The sequence below is a fragment of the Chionomys nivalis genome, chromosome 7 (assembly GCF_950005125.1).
Source record: "Chionomys nivalis chromosome 7, mChiNiv1.1, whole genome shotgun sequence".
NCBI lineage: Eukaryota > Metazoa > Chordata > Mammalia > Rodentia > Cricetidae > Chionomys > Chionomys nivalis.
This window is the reverse complement of record NC_080092.1, coordinates 96,279,033-96,292,613: the sequence shown is the minus strand read 5'-3', so window position 1 is coordinate 96,292,613 and position 13,581 is coordinate 96,279,033. Positions and strand designations below refer to the sequence as shown.

At 53.6% G+C, this 13,581-nt stretch overlaps 1 protein-coding gene across 1 annotated transcript in view; it reads right to left on the bottom strand.

The window, feature by feature from the left end:
• Itgb4 (integrin subunit beta 4) overlaps nt 1–13,581 on the bottom strand; it is a 34,561-nt gene that overhangs the window by 20,448 nt on the left and 532 nt on the right. The window contains 13 exon segments of the mRNA XM_057773830.1: nt 57–259; nt 1,560–1,636; nt 2,847–2,986; nt 2,989–3,010; nt 3,401–3,528; nt 3,775–3,859; nt 4,114–4,377; nt 6,751–6,922; nt 7,031–7,127; nt 8,046–8,250; nt 8,398–8,499; nt 9,620–9,702; nt 10,946–11,034. Coding sequence (XP_057629813.1) covers nt 57–259; nt 1,560–1,636; nt 2,847–2,986; nt 2,989–3,010; nt 3,401–3,528; nt 3,775–3,859; nt 4,114–4,377; nt 6,751–6,922; nt 7,031–7,127; nt 8,046–8,250; nt 8,398–8,499; nt 9,620–9,702; nt 10,946–11,024 — 1,657 coding nt within the window. The 5' untranslated portion in view covers nt 11,025–11,034.

Genomic DNA, 13,581 nt, shown 5'->3' with positions numbered 1-13,581 from the left:
CCGCCTCTACCGAGTACCCTCCTGCCCTCAGTGCCGGTCAAGGCTGCCTGGCTCACCATTGCACAGGAATCCAGAGGTGCGGGGACACTGGAAGTTGTCGTACTCGCAGAAGTCACCCTCGTAGCGGCCTTCGCCGTAGCACACGCAACGTCCGCACTGGCACTCGCCGCGGCCTGAGCATGGCTTGTCCTCACCCTCGCGCAGGCAAGGCTGCGTGTCGCTCAGAGAGCCCGTGGAGCAATTGCAGGCCTTGCCACTCCTGGGGGAGATACTGGTCACTTCTGCACAGCCTGAGAGGAAGCCTGGGGTTTTTATGCTTCTGTTTCGCAAACCACAAAACTGGGGGTTCCGAAAACCCAGAGGCATGTTCAAGTCATGCCAATAGCAGTGGCTCGGCTGAAACCCGAACCCCAGGGTCCTGCTCTCTGCTCACTAACTGTCCCCCTTCATGGTTCTTCTGTCTTGAGTCATGACAGACTTCCCAGGGCCTCAGGGCAGTTTTGCTTCTCTTTGCTTTTGCTGTGAGATGGGGTCTTTCCAGGAGCCCCTGGCTGGCTTGGAGCTCACAATGAAGACTAGCTTTGTTTTGTCCAGGTCCTCCCTCTGCCTCCCCAGGGCTGGGATCATAGGCAGGCACCACTGCACCTGGCAAAGGTGGATTTGCTGTTTCTTTACGGTCTCATTACATTGCCCAGGCTCCAAACTTCTGGACTTGAGGAATCCTCCTGCCTCAGCTCCCCAAGTAACCAAGTGGTCTGTGCATGGCACTGCAGCCTCGCTAACACTCATCTACCCATGGGTGATTTCTGTTCTTTCCTTTCGGAGGCAAGGCCTGGCTACATAGGCCTGGCTGGCTTGGAACTTGCTATATAAACCAGGCTGGCTTCAGTCTCAGAGATCCACCCGACTCTGCCTCCCAAATGCTGGGATGAAAGACGGGAGCCGTCATATCTGCCACTAAGTTCATTTCATTGGGTCATCCGATTGCATGTGGTGGAAAAGATATGACCCATAAAGAGCAAGTCTCACCTGCTCTCAACACCCAGCCCAGCGCCTGATAGCCACCTTGTCCCCGTCTTAGCAGAGAGACATCCAGAAATAGCCCGTATATCCATGTATGGATGTGCCTCAGTTTATGATGGGGTTATGCCTAACAAATCCATCGCAAATTGAATACAATTACAGAACCTAACCCGGTTACAGTGAAGCCTAGTACAGTCTAATGTCAACCACTTTTGCATCCTTGTAACTGAAAAAGAAGAGGAGGAGACCAGAGACAGGCCTGGTGGCATAGACTTATAGTCTTACAACTTGGGAGTCTAAGACAGGATTGTGAGTCTGCCCTATATAGTAGGACTTTATCTCAACAACAACATTAAACCAGTACAAAAAAAAAATCCCCAACAAACAAACAAAGTAAAACAAGCCTAGAACAGGCTAAGTCAGACTCAGTAAGTAGGGCGCATCCCAAATAGTTGGATCCACCCAACAGCTGAGTATACAGACAAGAACTGCCCTGTGGGTGAACATTTCAGGGCGGGTGCCCTTCCCCCACTCACCAGCCCTCGTTGCACACACAGTGTCCACACATGAAGTCTCCTCTGTAGCTGCAGCGAGAGGACCGGACTTCCTTTTGCTGGAACAAGACCATGGTGTGTGCGTATGTTGTGGATATTCCTTTAGCTGTGTAAAGGTGTGTTACGTGTGTTTATGCTCCATTTGTTTAATTATGTAAAGATCTGTTGGTTTTGTTTCACCTTGCCTGCCTAATAAAAACGTGAACATCCAAAAGTAGGCAGGAGAGGGGTAGGCAGGGCTGGCAGACAGAGAGAATAAGTAGGAGGAGAATTCTAGGCTCAAGGGAGAAGCGGGAGACGATGAGGGAGAACGAGAGGGACATGCTCAGAACCAGCCAGGCCCCTGCCAGACAGCTAGATGGAGTAGGACATACAGAAGGAAAAAGGCAAAACGTTGATAAAGAGAAGCAGGCTAAGTAATAAGAGCTAGTGGAACAAGCGTAAGATAAGACTGTGCATTCATAATGAAATATAAGTCTCCATGTCATGATTTGAGAGTTGGTTGGTGGCCCAATAGAAAAACCTGCTACATGCAGAGAGGAAAGAGACAGAACCCTGGGCACATTTGGGGTGGGAGACAAGGTCTCACTATGGAGCTGAAGCTGATCTAGCACTTCTTTCTTCCTTCCTTCCTTCCTTCCTTCCTTCCTTCCTTCCTTCCTTCCTTCCTTCCTCCCTCCCTCCCTCCCTCCCTCCCTCCCCCCCATCCCCTCCCTCCCTCCCCCCTCCCCTCCCTCCCTCCCTCCCCCCTCCCCTCCCTCCCTCCCTCCCTCCACCCTCCCCTCCCTCCCTCCTCCCTCCCCTCCTCCCTCCTCCCTCCCTCCCCTCCCTCCCTCCCTCTCTCTCTCTTCTTTCTTTCTTTCTTTCTTTCTTTCTTTCTTTCTTTCTTTCTTTCTTTCTTTCTTTCTTTTGTGACAGGGTATCTTTGTGTACCCTTGACTGTCCTGGAACTTGTTCTGTAGATCAGGCTGGCAACTCTGAGATCCGCCTGTCTGTCTCTACCTTCCCAGTGCTGGGATTAAAGGTGTGCGCCACCAGTGCCCAAGCTGGAACTTTCTATGTAGCCCAAAATGGTGTCAAACTTGTGGTTCTTTCCCAGCTTCCTAAATGCTTGGGTTCCAGGTGTCTCTGTTATGCCTGGCTTCACCACTGGGTGTTTCTGCTGTTTTCTGTGACTTGGGGCAGCTCTCCAGGGATGTGTGCCCACAGAAGATTCACCTCACTTGGTGCTCGGCTCAGCCCCTCCCTCACAGTAGGACCGAATCTTACCAACTCACAGGCGCACACATCACAGATGACGCTCACGTCCATCCGGAGGCCGTCGGAGAAGGAAGGTTTGAGGTGGATGTTGCCTTTTCGGTCTTCTTCTGCCAGCTGGCACACATGGGTTCCATCTATGTCCTCTACTGCCGAAGCTGTACATTGTATGTGCCCTGCAGGGATCCTGCTGTCAGCCAAGGCAGGCCTTGCCCTGATGATGGGGGGGGGGAGGCAGTGCCTGAAGCCCTTGGCCCCTGGGATGGACCTGTGTTCTGATCCCCAGCTCCCCAGTTGCCCTGGTTAGGGCTGTAGATTCCTTCTTTATAGTGGTTTTAGTGTCGGAACAAAAGCCTCTCTGGCTCTGGGGCATTGGCCCGCTCGCTTGTCTTAGCAACCCTGAGGGCTGTGATTCTTTTCACCCCGACCCAGGGACAGGGAAATGAGCAAAGCAGAGGATGGTGCCAAGCTCCTCCAAGAGGTCGGTGCCCGAAGAGTGGAACCCCAGGGGCCACTTCCGAATGCTCTGCCTCACTGCCCATTCCACGGTCCCCACAGGAGCCTACCACTTCCCCTCGCTTGATGTGAAAGGACCCAGTCTCTGTCTTCTGGAGTGTGTCGGAGGTGACCTCTGTCCTCAGGCCTCGTGGGCTGTCCAGAGCCCTGATATCCAGGTTGGAGCGAATTCGCTGAAGGAGAAGAAGCGATCAGTGATCTGTGTGGCGCCTGGGCTCACGCAACGTGGCTTCACCCCCGACTCACATGGAAGAGAGACGTGAGCATGCCAGGGACTCCAAAGGCAGACCCCCGAAGGATGACCAGAGACTCCGTCTCACTGGCCTATCCCAGACTCACGTTTCAACCTTCTCGGCCTCTCTACTTCCCCCTTCCCTGTCCCAGAAGGGCCCAATCTCTGCACCCCACACAGCTTCTCACATAGAGGCCTCCTCCAGCAGCTCCACGATGTTGGATGAGTCCTCCTGCAGCACTCCCAGTGAGGAGACAGGGAAATACTTGTGAAGTTTCTGCAGGAGACAACGCAGGCCTTGGGGTTGAGTTCTTTCTCTTTGTATCTTCGTTAGTCCTTTTAATGCACACAGTAAAACTGGGCACTGAACCCGCTAGTGTACCGGGACCTACCCTCTCAGCTGCTTGAGAGTTCAGTTAGGGGGGTGGGCGAGAGACCTCCCCACCAGAGCCCGTTCCTAGGGATCCAGAAACTTTGGGAAGAGAAGGAGGTCCTAGAAGTTCCGTCTACCCCAGGGCCCAGGCCTCACACCTCGTAGTAGCTGTAGGAGTAGTTGGTGACAGCAAAGATGGGTATAATGTTGTGCTTGGCCAGCAGGCGCACCAGTGTGGGCACAGACGGGTAGTCCTGCGTCTTGTATTGGGTGTAGGTGCCCGTGGCATCCAGGTGGCACTTCTCATCATTGCGGTTCATGATGCCAGCCAGCACGTTGGCACCATCAGCCTCATAGTGGAAGGCAGACTCAGTGGAGAACACCAGCAGGTGGGTGCTGTCGGCTCGCCAGCCGATGTCCCTCTGGAAGGCAAGGAGGGCCATGCTCACTAAACCGGTTGCTTGCTGAGGACTTCCATTCATTCCTTCATCATATAGGAAAAGAGGAGCAGTTCCCACCAGGGGCCCGGACAGGAGCCACAGGATTAAGAGCATGTGCCGTCATGGCAGCAGGTGAATGACGGCAGTGAGAACCAGAACGCGATGATGAGGGACGGGAAAACAAGTGCGAGTGCACGCACGCCATGGTGCCATTGAAAGTCAATCTCATACACTGCGACAGCTCCTCAGTCACACTGCAAGAATAGTGCAGATGCATGGGAAAATGCTCGCAGCACCATGCCAAATGAAACGAGCAGGCTGAAAGACAGAGCAGCTGTGGTGCTTGAATAGGAATGGCTGGGGCTGGAGAGATGGCTCAGTGGTTAAGAGCACTGCCTGCTCTTCCAAAGGTCCTGGGTTCAATTCCCAGCAACCACATGGTGGCTCACAACCATCTGTAATGAGATCTGGTGCCCTCTTCTGACCTGCAAACATATATGCAGGCAGAATACTGTATAAATAAATAAATAAATCTAAAAAAAGATCAAAAAAGGAAAGAATAGGAATGGCCTCCGTAGGCTCGTGGAGTGCATGCCTGGCCATGGGAGTGGCACTACTCGGGAGGGATGAGGAGGTGCGGCCACGCTGGCCAGGCCCAGAGTCTCTCTTTTCCTATTGCCTGTGGGTGTGAATGTAGAACTCTCAGCTCCTTCTCTATGACTGTAGAACCAGCACCATGTCTGCCTGTGTGCCGCCATGCTTCCCGCCGTGATGATAACGGACTAACCTCTGAACTGTAAGAAGCCCCGATTAAATGCTTTCTTTTCTAAGAGTTGCTGTGGTCATGGTTTCTCTTCACAGCAATAGAACACTGACTAAAACAGCAGTGCATGGCAAGTGATTTGAAAAGAACATAGGGAGATGTCTCTGTATGGCCCCAGCTGTCCTGCTGTCCTGGAAGTCAACATGTAGATCAAGCTGGCCTTGAACTCCCACGTCTGGCTTGGGGTGGTATATCTCTATCTCTGTCTATCTATCTATCTATCTATCTATCTATCTATCTATCTATCTATCTATCTATCTATGGTTTTTCAATACAGGGTTTCTCTGTGTAGCCCTGGCTGTCCTGAACTCACTCTGTAGACCAGGCTAGCCTTGAACTTAGAGATCTGCCCGCCTCTGCCTCCAAAGTGCTGGGATTAAAGCCATGTGCTACAACACCTGGCTTGTTTTACTTTGTAGGGTCTCATGTAGCCCATGCTGGTTTTGAACTCAGAGGCAGTGAAGGGTGATTTTGGATTCCTGATGGTCCTGCCTCCATCCACTTCCTATGTTCTGGGGTTGCAGATGTGTGTCACCCTGTTGGGCTTATATAACGTGGTTTCAAAACCCACGTTATGGGGCTGGAGAGATGGCTCAGAGGTTAAGAGCATTGCCTGCTCTTCCAAAGGTCCTGAGTTCAATTCCCAGCAACCACATGGTGGCTCACAGCCATCTGTAATGGGGTCTGGTACCCTCTTCTGACCTGCAGGCATACACACAGACAGAATATTGTATATATAATATATATACATAATAAATAAATATAAAAAAAGAACAAAACCCACGTTACAAGAACAAGTACTTACGATACTACAACAAGAAGAAAAAAGGCCAAGTTTCAGAATTATAGGTAAAATAATCCCACTGTATAATATGTGGACGACAGGCTATAGGGGGGTGGCTATTTGTTGGTGGTGGAATTACAGGCAAGTTTTGTTTTCTAATTTATCTGTCATATGAATGGGTTGTTTTCAAAATGAAAAAGAATGACCATTTTATTCTGGTAGCGCTGGGCCAGAGAGATGGCTCCTCAGGTGATGGTGCCTTCTTCAAGCTCGATAACCTGAGTTCTGTCCCTCAGGCAGGGGAAGGTAGAGAACTGACTCCCAGAAGCTGTGCCCTGACCTCCACATGCACACCTCCACACTGTGGCGTGCATGCACACAAGTAAATAGTTAATTGCCCACACAGCTGGAGACTGGGCAGCTTGTAGCTATGGGAGGTGGACTGGTGGTGTCAGGGCCCTGGATATTCCAGAACTACCAGACCCATGATGGCCTCACTGACCAATACAAAAGCGAGTTGGGACTACTCATGCAGGTATGGACCCTGAATCCCAGCATGTCAAAACTAGGATTAGGATTAAGGGCCTCTGGAATGTCTGGTGATCTTAAGGAATGGGGTCCAGGCCTCTGAGGACCCTCTTAGGGGTTTCCAAGTCTAATGGTGGCAGAACAGGCCAGCATCAGTTTATATCCTTCCCAGAAAGCTGCGACCCTGTTCTAAGATGACAGGGTCCCTCCAGACACTCACTGTGCACACAGCTGTCTGCAGGATGGCATCGAAGCCCCCTTCAGGAGCGTCCAGGTTGCCTGAGATCCGCTCTCCTTGCAGTTTGTCCAAAAATTCGTCCACACTCTCTGTCAAGCTGATGACATTCTTGAAGGAGAATGGAGGGTCGCTGTTGGGCCAGGGCTCCTTCAGCCTAGACAGAGGTGCAGACAGAGCCAGCGTCAGGGAAGGGTCAGGTCCCTCATGCTCCAGTGCCCATGGCCGGGACCCCAGCCCACCCAGACTCAGACTGCCCACTCACTTCTCAGGCCGCATGTCTGTCTGAGGGACACTGACTTTGTCCACAAACTTCCCAAATCCAATAGTGTAGTCACTGGTGAGCTGGCGCAAGATCTTGGCTGGGCATCAGGAAAAAAGGAAGACAGCTGAGTCCCAGCAGCCCCACAGGGGACCAGCTCAGGGGACAGGAAATCAGCTTACAAAACCAGCCCTCTTGTAAACGCCGTGTGTTGAGCATCAGTTCACAGACTCATAGCTTTTGTTCCATTTTTTAAAAAAAATTATTTTATAGGCACGGTGTTTTGCTTGCATATATGTCTGTGCACCATGAGGGTGCCTGGTACCCATGAGGGCCTGACGAGGGACCAGGTCCCCTGGAGCTGGAGTTACAGACAGTTGTAAGCTGCCATGTGGGTGCTGGGAATTGAAGCCATGTCTTCTGGAAGAACAGCCAGCGCTCTTAACTGTAGAACCATCTCTACAGCCCCTTTTGTTCAGATTTACAGTTGGGGAAAATGAGACTGGAGGGACCTAGAATTGTGCATTTAGAAATAGTGGGCAAGCCGGGCGGTGGTGGCGCACGCCTTTAATCCCAGCACTCATGAGGCAGAGGCAGGAAGTTCTCTGAGCTTGAGGTCAGCCTGGTCTATAGAGTGAGTTCCAGGACAGCCAGGGCTACACAGAGAGACACTGTCTCGAAAAACAAACAAACAAGCAAACAGTGGGGCAGCTGGGCACTGGGCTCAGTTTATTCTGCAGAACTGACATACCCATGGCCTTGTGGCATGGGGTTCCCTCTTTGTCAGGGCCAGATAGCTTGGCTCCTTGCCATTCTTGGGGCTCCTGTGGAAACCTCAAATGGTGGGCAGAGTCTGGCCAGAATGTCCCTCTGTGAATGGGGACTCTTTGAGGTGCATGTGGGTGAGTGGGTTGGTTGTTTTTCCCCAGGGGTATATGCAGCTGTCTTTGTCTTGGCCTCCTGAGCCAGCTGGACGAACCCCATCCCTACCCTCTCCACTCCACACTATAGTCCTTACCCAGGTTCTGCCCCATCTGCTTGAGGTTGTCCAGATCATCAGACATGGAGTTGGAGAAGTCCATGAGGATATACAGATCCATGGGGCTCTCCAAGGGCTCAAACACCTTGAACACAAAGCTGCGCTCCTCACCCGGACGCAGCCGGACCTGCAGGCCTTGGGGAGACACCTGGCTGCGGTGCAGGGTGGTGTCAATCTGGGTGTTCTGTGTCCAAGGGAGTGGGGCAGTTTATTAGAAGGTCCCTCTGGAGACCTGAGAGGGGCATCTCAGGCCTGCCACGGGGCACCATGGTCCTCAGAACCAGCCAGTCTTAGGCATGGAGAGCCCAGCCTGCCACCCCGCTCCAGGCACCTCAGTGATGTCAAGGCTGCTCTCCATGACCAGCATGCTCTCTCCCCGGCAGCCTGCGGCCAGAAGCTCCGCCTGGGTGTTGCACCGCCGCTCCTTGAACAGCTGGCCAGAAGCAGATGGACTCAGGGTAGGTGATGGCCAACCCCTGGCCAGCCCAATCCCAGGTGATTTCCTGCTGACACTTCTGACCCTGACCTCTTTCCCACACCCATCTGGCCTGGGCTTGGCCGAGTGGCTGGAAAGAATGAAGCTGGCCAGAGCGGGTGCTGGGGTGTGGGGTGGTGGTTGGGGTGTGGGGTGGTAGTGCTGGGGTGTGGGGTGGAGGTGCTGGGGTGTGGGGTGGTAGTGCTGGGGTGTGGGTGGTGGTGCTGGGGTGTGGGGTGGTAGGTGGTGAGGTGTGGGGTGGTGGTGCTGGGGTGTGGGTGGTGGTGCTGGGGTGTGGGTGGTAGGTGCTGGGGTGTGGGGTGGTGGTGCTGGGGTGTGGAGTAGAAGCGCTGGGTGTGGGGTGGTGGTGCTGGGGTGTGGGGTGGTAGGTGGTGAGGTGTGGGGTGGTGGTGCTGGGGTGTGGGTGGTGGTGCTGGGGTGTGGGTGGTGGTGCTGGGGTGTGGGTGGTAGGTGCTGGGGTGTGGGGTGGTGGTGCTGGGGTGTGGAGTAGAAGCGCTGGGTGTGGGTGGTGTTGCTGGGGTGTGGGGTGGTGGTGCTGGGGTGTGGGTGGTAGGTGATGGGGTGTGGGGTGGTAGTGCTGGGGTGTGGGTTGTGGTGCTGGGGTGTGGGGTGGTAGGTGGTGGGGTGTGGGGTGGTGGTGCTGGGGTGTGGGTGGTAGGTGATGGGGTGTGGGGTGGTGGTGCTGGGGTGTGGGTGGTAGGTGATGGGGTGTGGGGTGGTAGGTGGTGGGGTGTGGGGTGGTGGTGCTGGGGTGTGGGTTGTGGTGCTGGGGTGTGGGTGGTAGGTGGTGGGGTGTGGGGTGGTGGTGCTGGGGTGTGGGGTGGTGGTGCTGGGGTGTGGGGTGGTAGGTGGTGGGGTGTGGGGTGGTGGTGCTGGGTGTGGGGTGGTAGGTGGTGGGTGTGGGGTGGTAGGTGGTGGGGTGTGGGGTGGTGGTGCTGGGTGTGGGGTGGTGGTGCTGGGTGTGGGGTGGTGGTGCTGGGTGTGGGGTGGTGGTTGGGGTGTGGGGTGGTAGGTGGTGGCTCAGGCTGGCCCAGCAAGCCTGGCCGTAATGGCTCACCTCGTCTGTGCAGTAGGCACAGCTCTTGTCCACACGGATACACTCGGTGCAGCTCTTCACCTGCGCCTTCTTGCAGCGGTTGGCTGGGGAGCAGAGGCACATGAAGGAGGGTCTTGCTAGCGACCATCCTTCCCCACTGTGCCTTCACCCCAGAGAAGTGTGGATTCTCTCTCCTAATCTTAGAGAGGACAAAATGGTCTATTCCACATAGCACAGTTAGGAATAACCAGAGCAGAGCCTCGAATCTGGAACTTTTTTCTCGAGTTGGGAGGATGGAGAGACAAAATGGAAGTGCAGGCTTTGCTGGGTGGACCACCATGCCATTTGCCATTTAATCTTTCCTAGGTATGGCTAGCCTGCAGCCCTCGGGCTTGTACGGCTGGAGCTAACTATCAATGCAGATCAATACACAATAGTAGACTTACTTAAAACATCAAGAGATTTTTTTTTCTTTTTTGGTAACTTGATTGCATAGTTCTCAAGCACGAACTTTGTCGATGAAATCATGTCTCAACGTCAAAAGGTTGGCTGTAATTGTTAGGCCCTACGAAAGCTCCCATCTGCCCTGGCCCCTGTGACAAGCCACATCCACTATTCCCTGCCCTTTGCCAGTCCCTCTTCATTATGGTTTGTGTTTCCTAGATTGTTGCCAGGGGACTGTTCTGTCCCCTGAACCTCCTCTAAGGAAGGGACTATCTGCCTTGGTCATCACAGGACCCTTGTGCCTAGCACAAGGCTGGGCACACAGCAGGTTCTCAGTAAGTGGATGGAAGTCCTCAATTTACACAAACATTATTAGGTTTCTCCTTGGTTCTTCTTAGTTAGAATCGCAATAAGGTTCAACTAGTTGCACCAGGGCACACAGTAGGGGCTCCCTTGGGCTCTAGGCCACGGCACCCTGGTCAGTGTTTAGCAATGGTTCTGATGAGGGAAGGGAAGCCCCAACTCTCTGTGGTTGTCAATTTATATGGTGTAAATATTCCCACCATACGAACATGACCTCAGTCAGCAGGAAAAACTTGGTAGGAGTCATTTTTCAACTGGGGACACTCAAGAGTAGTTGGTATGTTAAGAGTCTCCTTCCAGGATCCCCTAAAACTCATAGCTCTGCTACTGAGGCCTCAGCTCCAACTCTCGGTGGGCAGCTTACCTCCCTTTCTAGCCTAGACACTATGCAGGGCCTACAGCTATCAGAGGGGAAGGGTGTGGACCCTCAGGTTCTCCAGCCTGAGTAAGGCACAGATGTCAGAGCTGAGTAGCTGACTTCTGCAGGGTTATGTCTCAAGAGCTGCCTAGAGGGGTGTCTGCGGGGATGTTTAGACTCACCCATGTTTCCAGGAAGACTGACACTCAACACGGCTGCCAGCAGCAGCTTCACCCATGGGCTGGAACATGGCCCCGCCATCCTCCTCTTCCTGCAAGACCACAACAATGGACACACAATGCCTCTAGAGCCGTGGTCCATGGCATCGGCTCCCTGGATCCCCACCAGAGCTCCACAGGTCAATCTTGTTGTGTAAGTGTGGAAATGGAGGCTCAACCCCAGGCGTGGGGGATCATGTCTAGAATCTCAGCACTTGGGAGATAAAAGAGATAGATAGATGGAGGCTGTCATGGGTTAAGAGGCCACAGGGGGCGCTCTGCTTGTGAATAACAGAGACAAGTAGTTTTATACCTGTCTTTTCCACTATCCCCTGTTTTCAAGATTTATTTATTTATTTTATGTATGAGTGCTCTATCTGCATATACACCTTTATGACAGAAGAGGGCATCAGATCCCATATAGGTGGTTGTGAGCCACCATGTGGTTGCTGGGAATTGAACTCAGGACCTCTGGAAGAGCAGCTGGTGTTCTTAACCACTGAGCCATCTCTCCAGCACCCACGACCCCTTTCTTGCCATCCCTGCAGTGACCACATACCCTGATCCCGCTGCCCTGCCCGAGGAAGACCTCTCTGGGCTCTGAGACCCAGCCAGTACCAGGTATCTTGGAGCTGGTCTCAGGATGGTAGTGTGGGCTTTTATTCTGTCCTTGCCTGTCACTTCCCAGTGGGCAAAGATACAGTCTCTCAGTAAGTAGGCTTCCTCCCCAGGGGCACTGGATGTACCAGCTGCCTGACTCTGCACCAGCTGTCTTGTTCTTTGTGAGGGTGGTAGGACCAAGAGGAGAGGTCCTGGGTTCTACATCAGTGTGACCTCTAAATGCCCTGCGTTTCCCCCAACTTCTGCCTATCTCAGAGTTGAGTTTTCAGGGCCCAGGGAAAATTTAGAAGCCCCCGCTGCCCCCTCTTTCATACACAGTAGCCTTTGGCTCACCAATAAACCACCTCGGTACATCAGCAGTGTTGAGTGTCAGGCCTTTGGGCCGCCCAAAAAGTGTAAGGAAAGAGGCTGGCCCCAGAGCTACCAGGGCCTGCATAGAGGGGCGCAAAGACCAGGGTCACACCTCTTTTTCTGGGACCAAAACTCTTAGGGGCCCAGACAAGGCCACATCCACTGACCCTCCTCCTTGGAACCTTTCTTAGTAACCCCAGTTTGTTAGAGCGGGGAGAGCCCCAGGGTCTGGGAGGCTGAGACCTTCCATTTAGAAAAGAAAGGAGGATGTCCTATCCCCTGCACCCAGTGTGTGGTCTCTGGGGAGGCAGACAGCAGCCCCAGCATATCCACAGGCAGAGCCGGCATAGAGAAGCCACCCTAACAGGGCAGTGGCTGGAAGGGAGCCCTGAATCGGCAGAGGCGAGGCTCCTGGGAAGAATGAGTTTCTTGCAGCCTTAGGCATAGGCACCACACCCACATGCTACACAATGCAAGCTGCAGATTTGGCCTCCCTGTAGGCACCATTACCTAGGCAGGTATGGGCATTGGAGGGACAATCCCAGCTCTTTTCACAGGCCCAGCACATAGAGCTGTCACCAACAACCAAGACAGCAACACTTCAGCACAGATACCAAAGCATCTGCACAGGACCCCAGCGGGAGAGGCTTTAGGACAGGAGGCTGTGGGCCTTCTACATCCAGCAATCAGTATTGGGAGGGTCTAGTGGGATTTGGGAACAGCACAGATTCCATACTAAACCTACACACACACACACACACACACACACACTATAAAATGGCAATTAAGGGCCTAGGCAGACACTCTGCTTTCTTCGACTCAGCTTGTATTTAAGAAATTCTAAAAGTAGTGACCTATTATAGAAACGACACCACTACACACAAAGGTTAGGATTGTGGATGTCATCAGAGTATGTGGCCTTAGCAGGCTGGGCGCGCAGACAGGACAACAGTTCTTGAAGCTGCCCTGTCACTCACTGGAAATAAGGGTTAAGGAGTCAAACACTTTCTCTCTCTCTCTCTCTCTCTCTCTCTCTCTCTCTCTCTCTCTCTCTCTCTCTCTCTCCACGCACACACACACAGCCCCTAGAAGGACAGGAACAAACAGGATGGTCTTCCTGGGTGCAAGCCTGTGCTCAGGGTGTGGCCAGTGTGTTGGGGAGAAGGAAGAGGTCTGTCCTGGCCCTTGGGAACCACCCGGAATCCCAGGCCACAGTGACAGCCAGAAGGCTGCCACTAGAGACTGTAGGGAAGAGCGCAGAGCAGGGGCGGGAGAAAAGCTTGCACTGCTACTGGGTAAGATTCTGAAAGTTCCTTGAGAAGGGGTACCTGGAGTGGGCTTTGGGAAGGGAGCAGGCTGGTGGCCTGCCAAGAGGAAAATCAGGGACTCCCCACGCTTCCCTGTATGCTCTGAGTCACCACACACCGAGGGGAGGCAGACACCCAGGGGGCCGGTGAACCCCCAGCCTCTACCCTCTCCTGTTGCACCTCTAGCAGGGGCATCTGATGGCTACCATCCTACTCCAGATCCCAGCCACCCCGCTCCCAGTTGCCCCCTGCTCACACCGTGGCAAGCCTGGCACCTGTCCTGGCAGCATGGGCAGAGGCAACCAGGGCCTGCCAATCTTC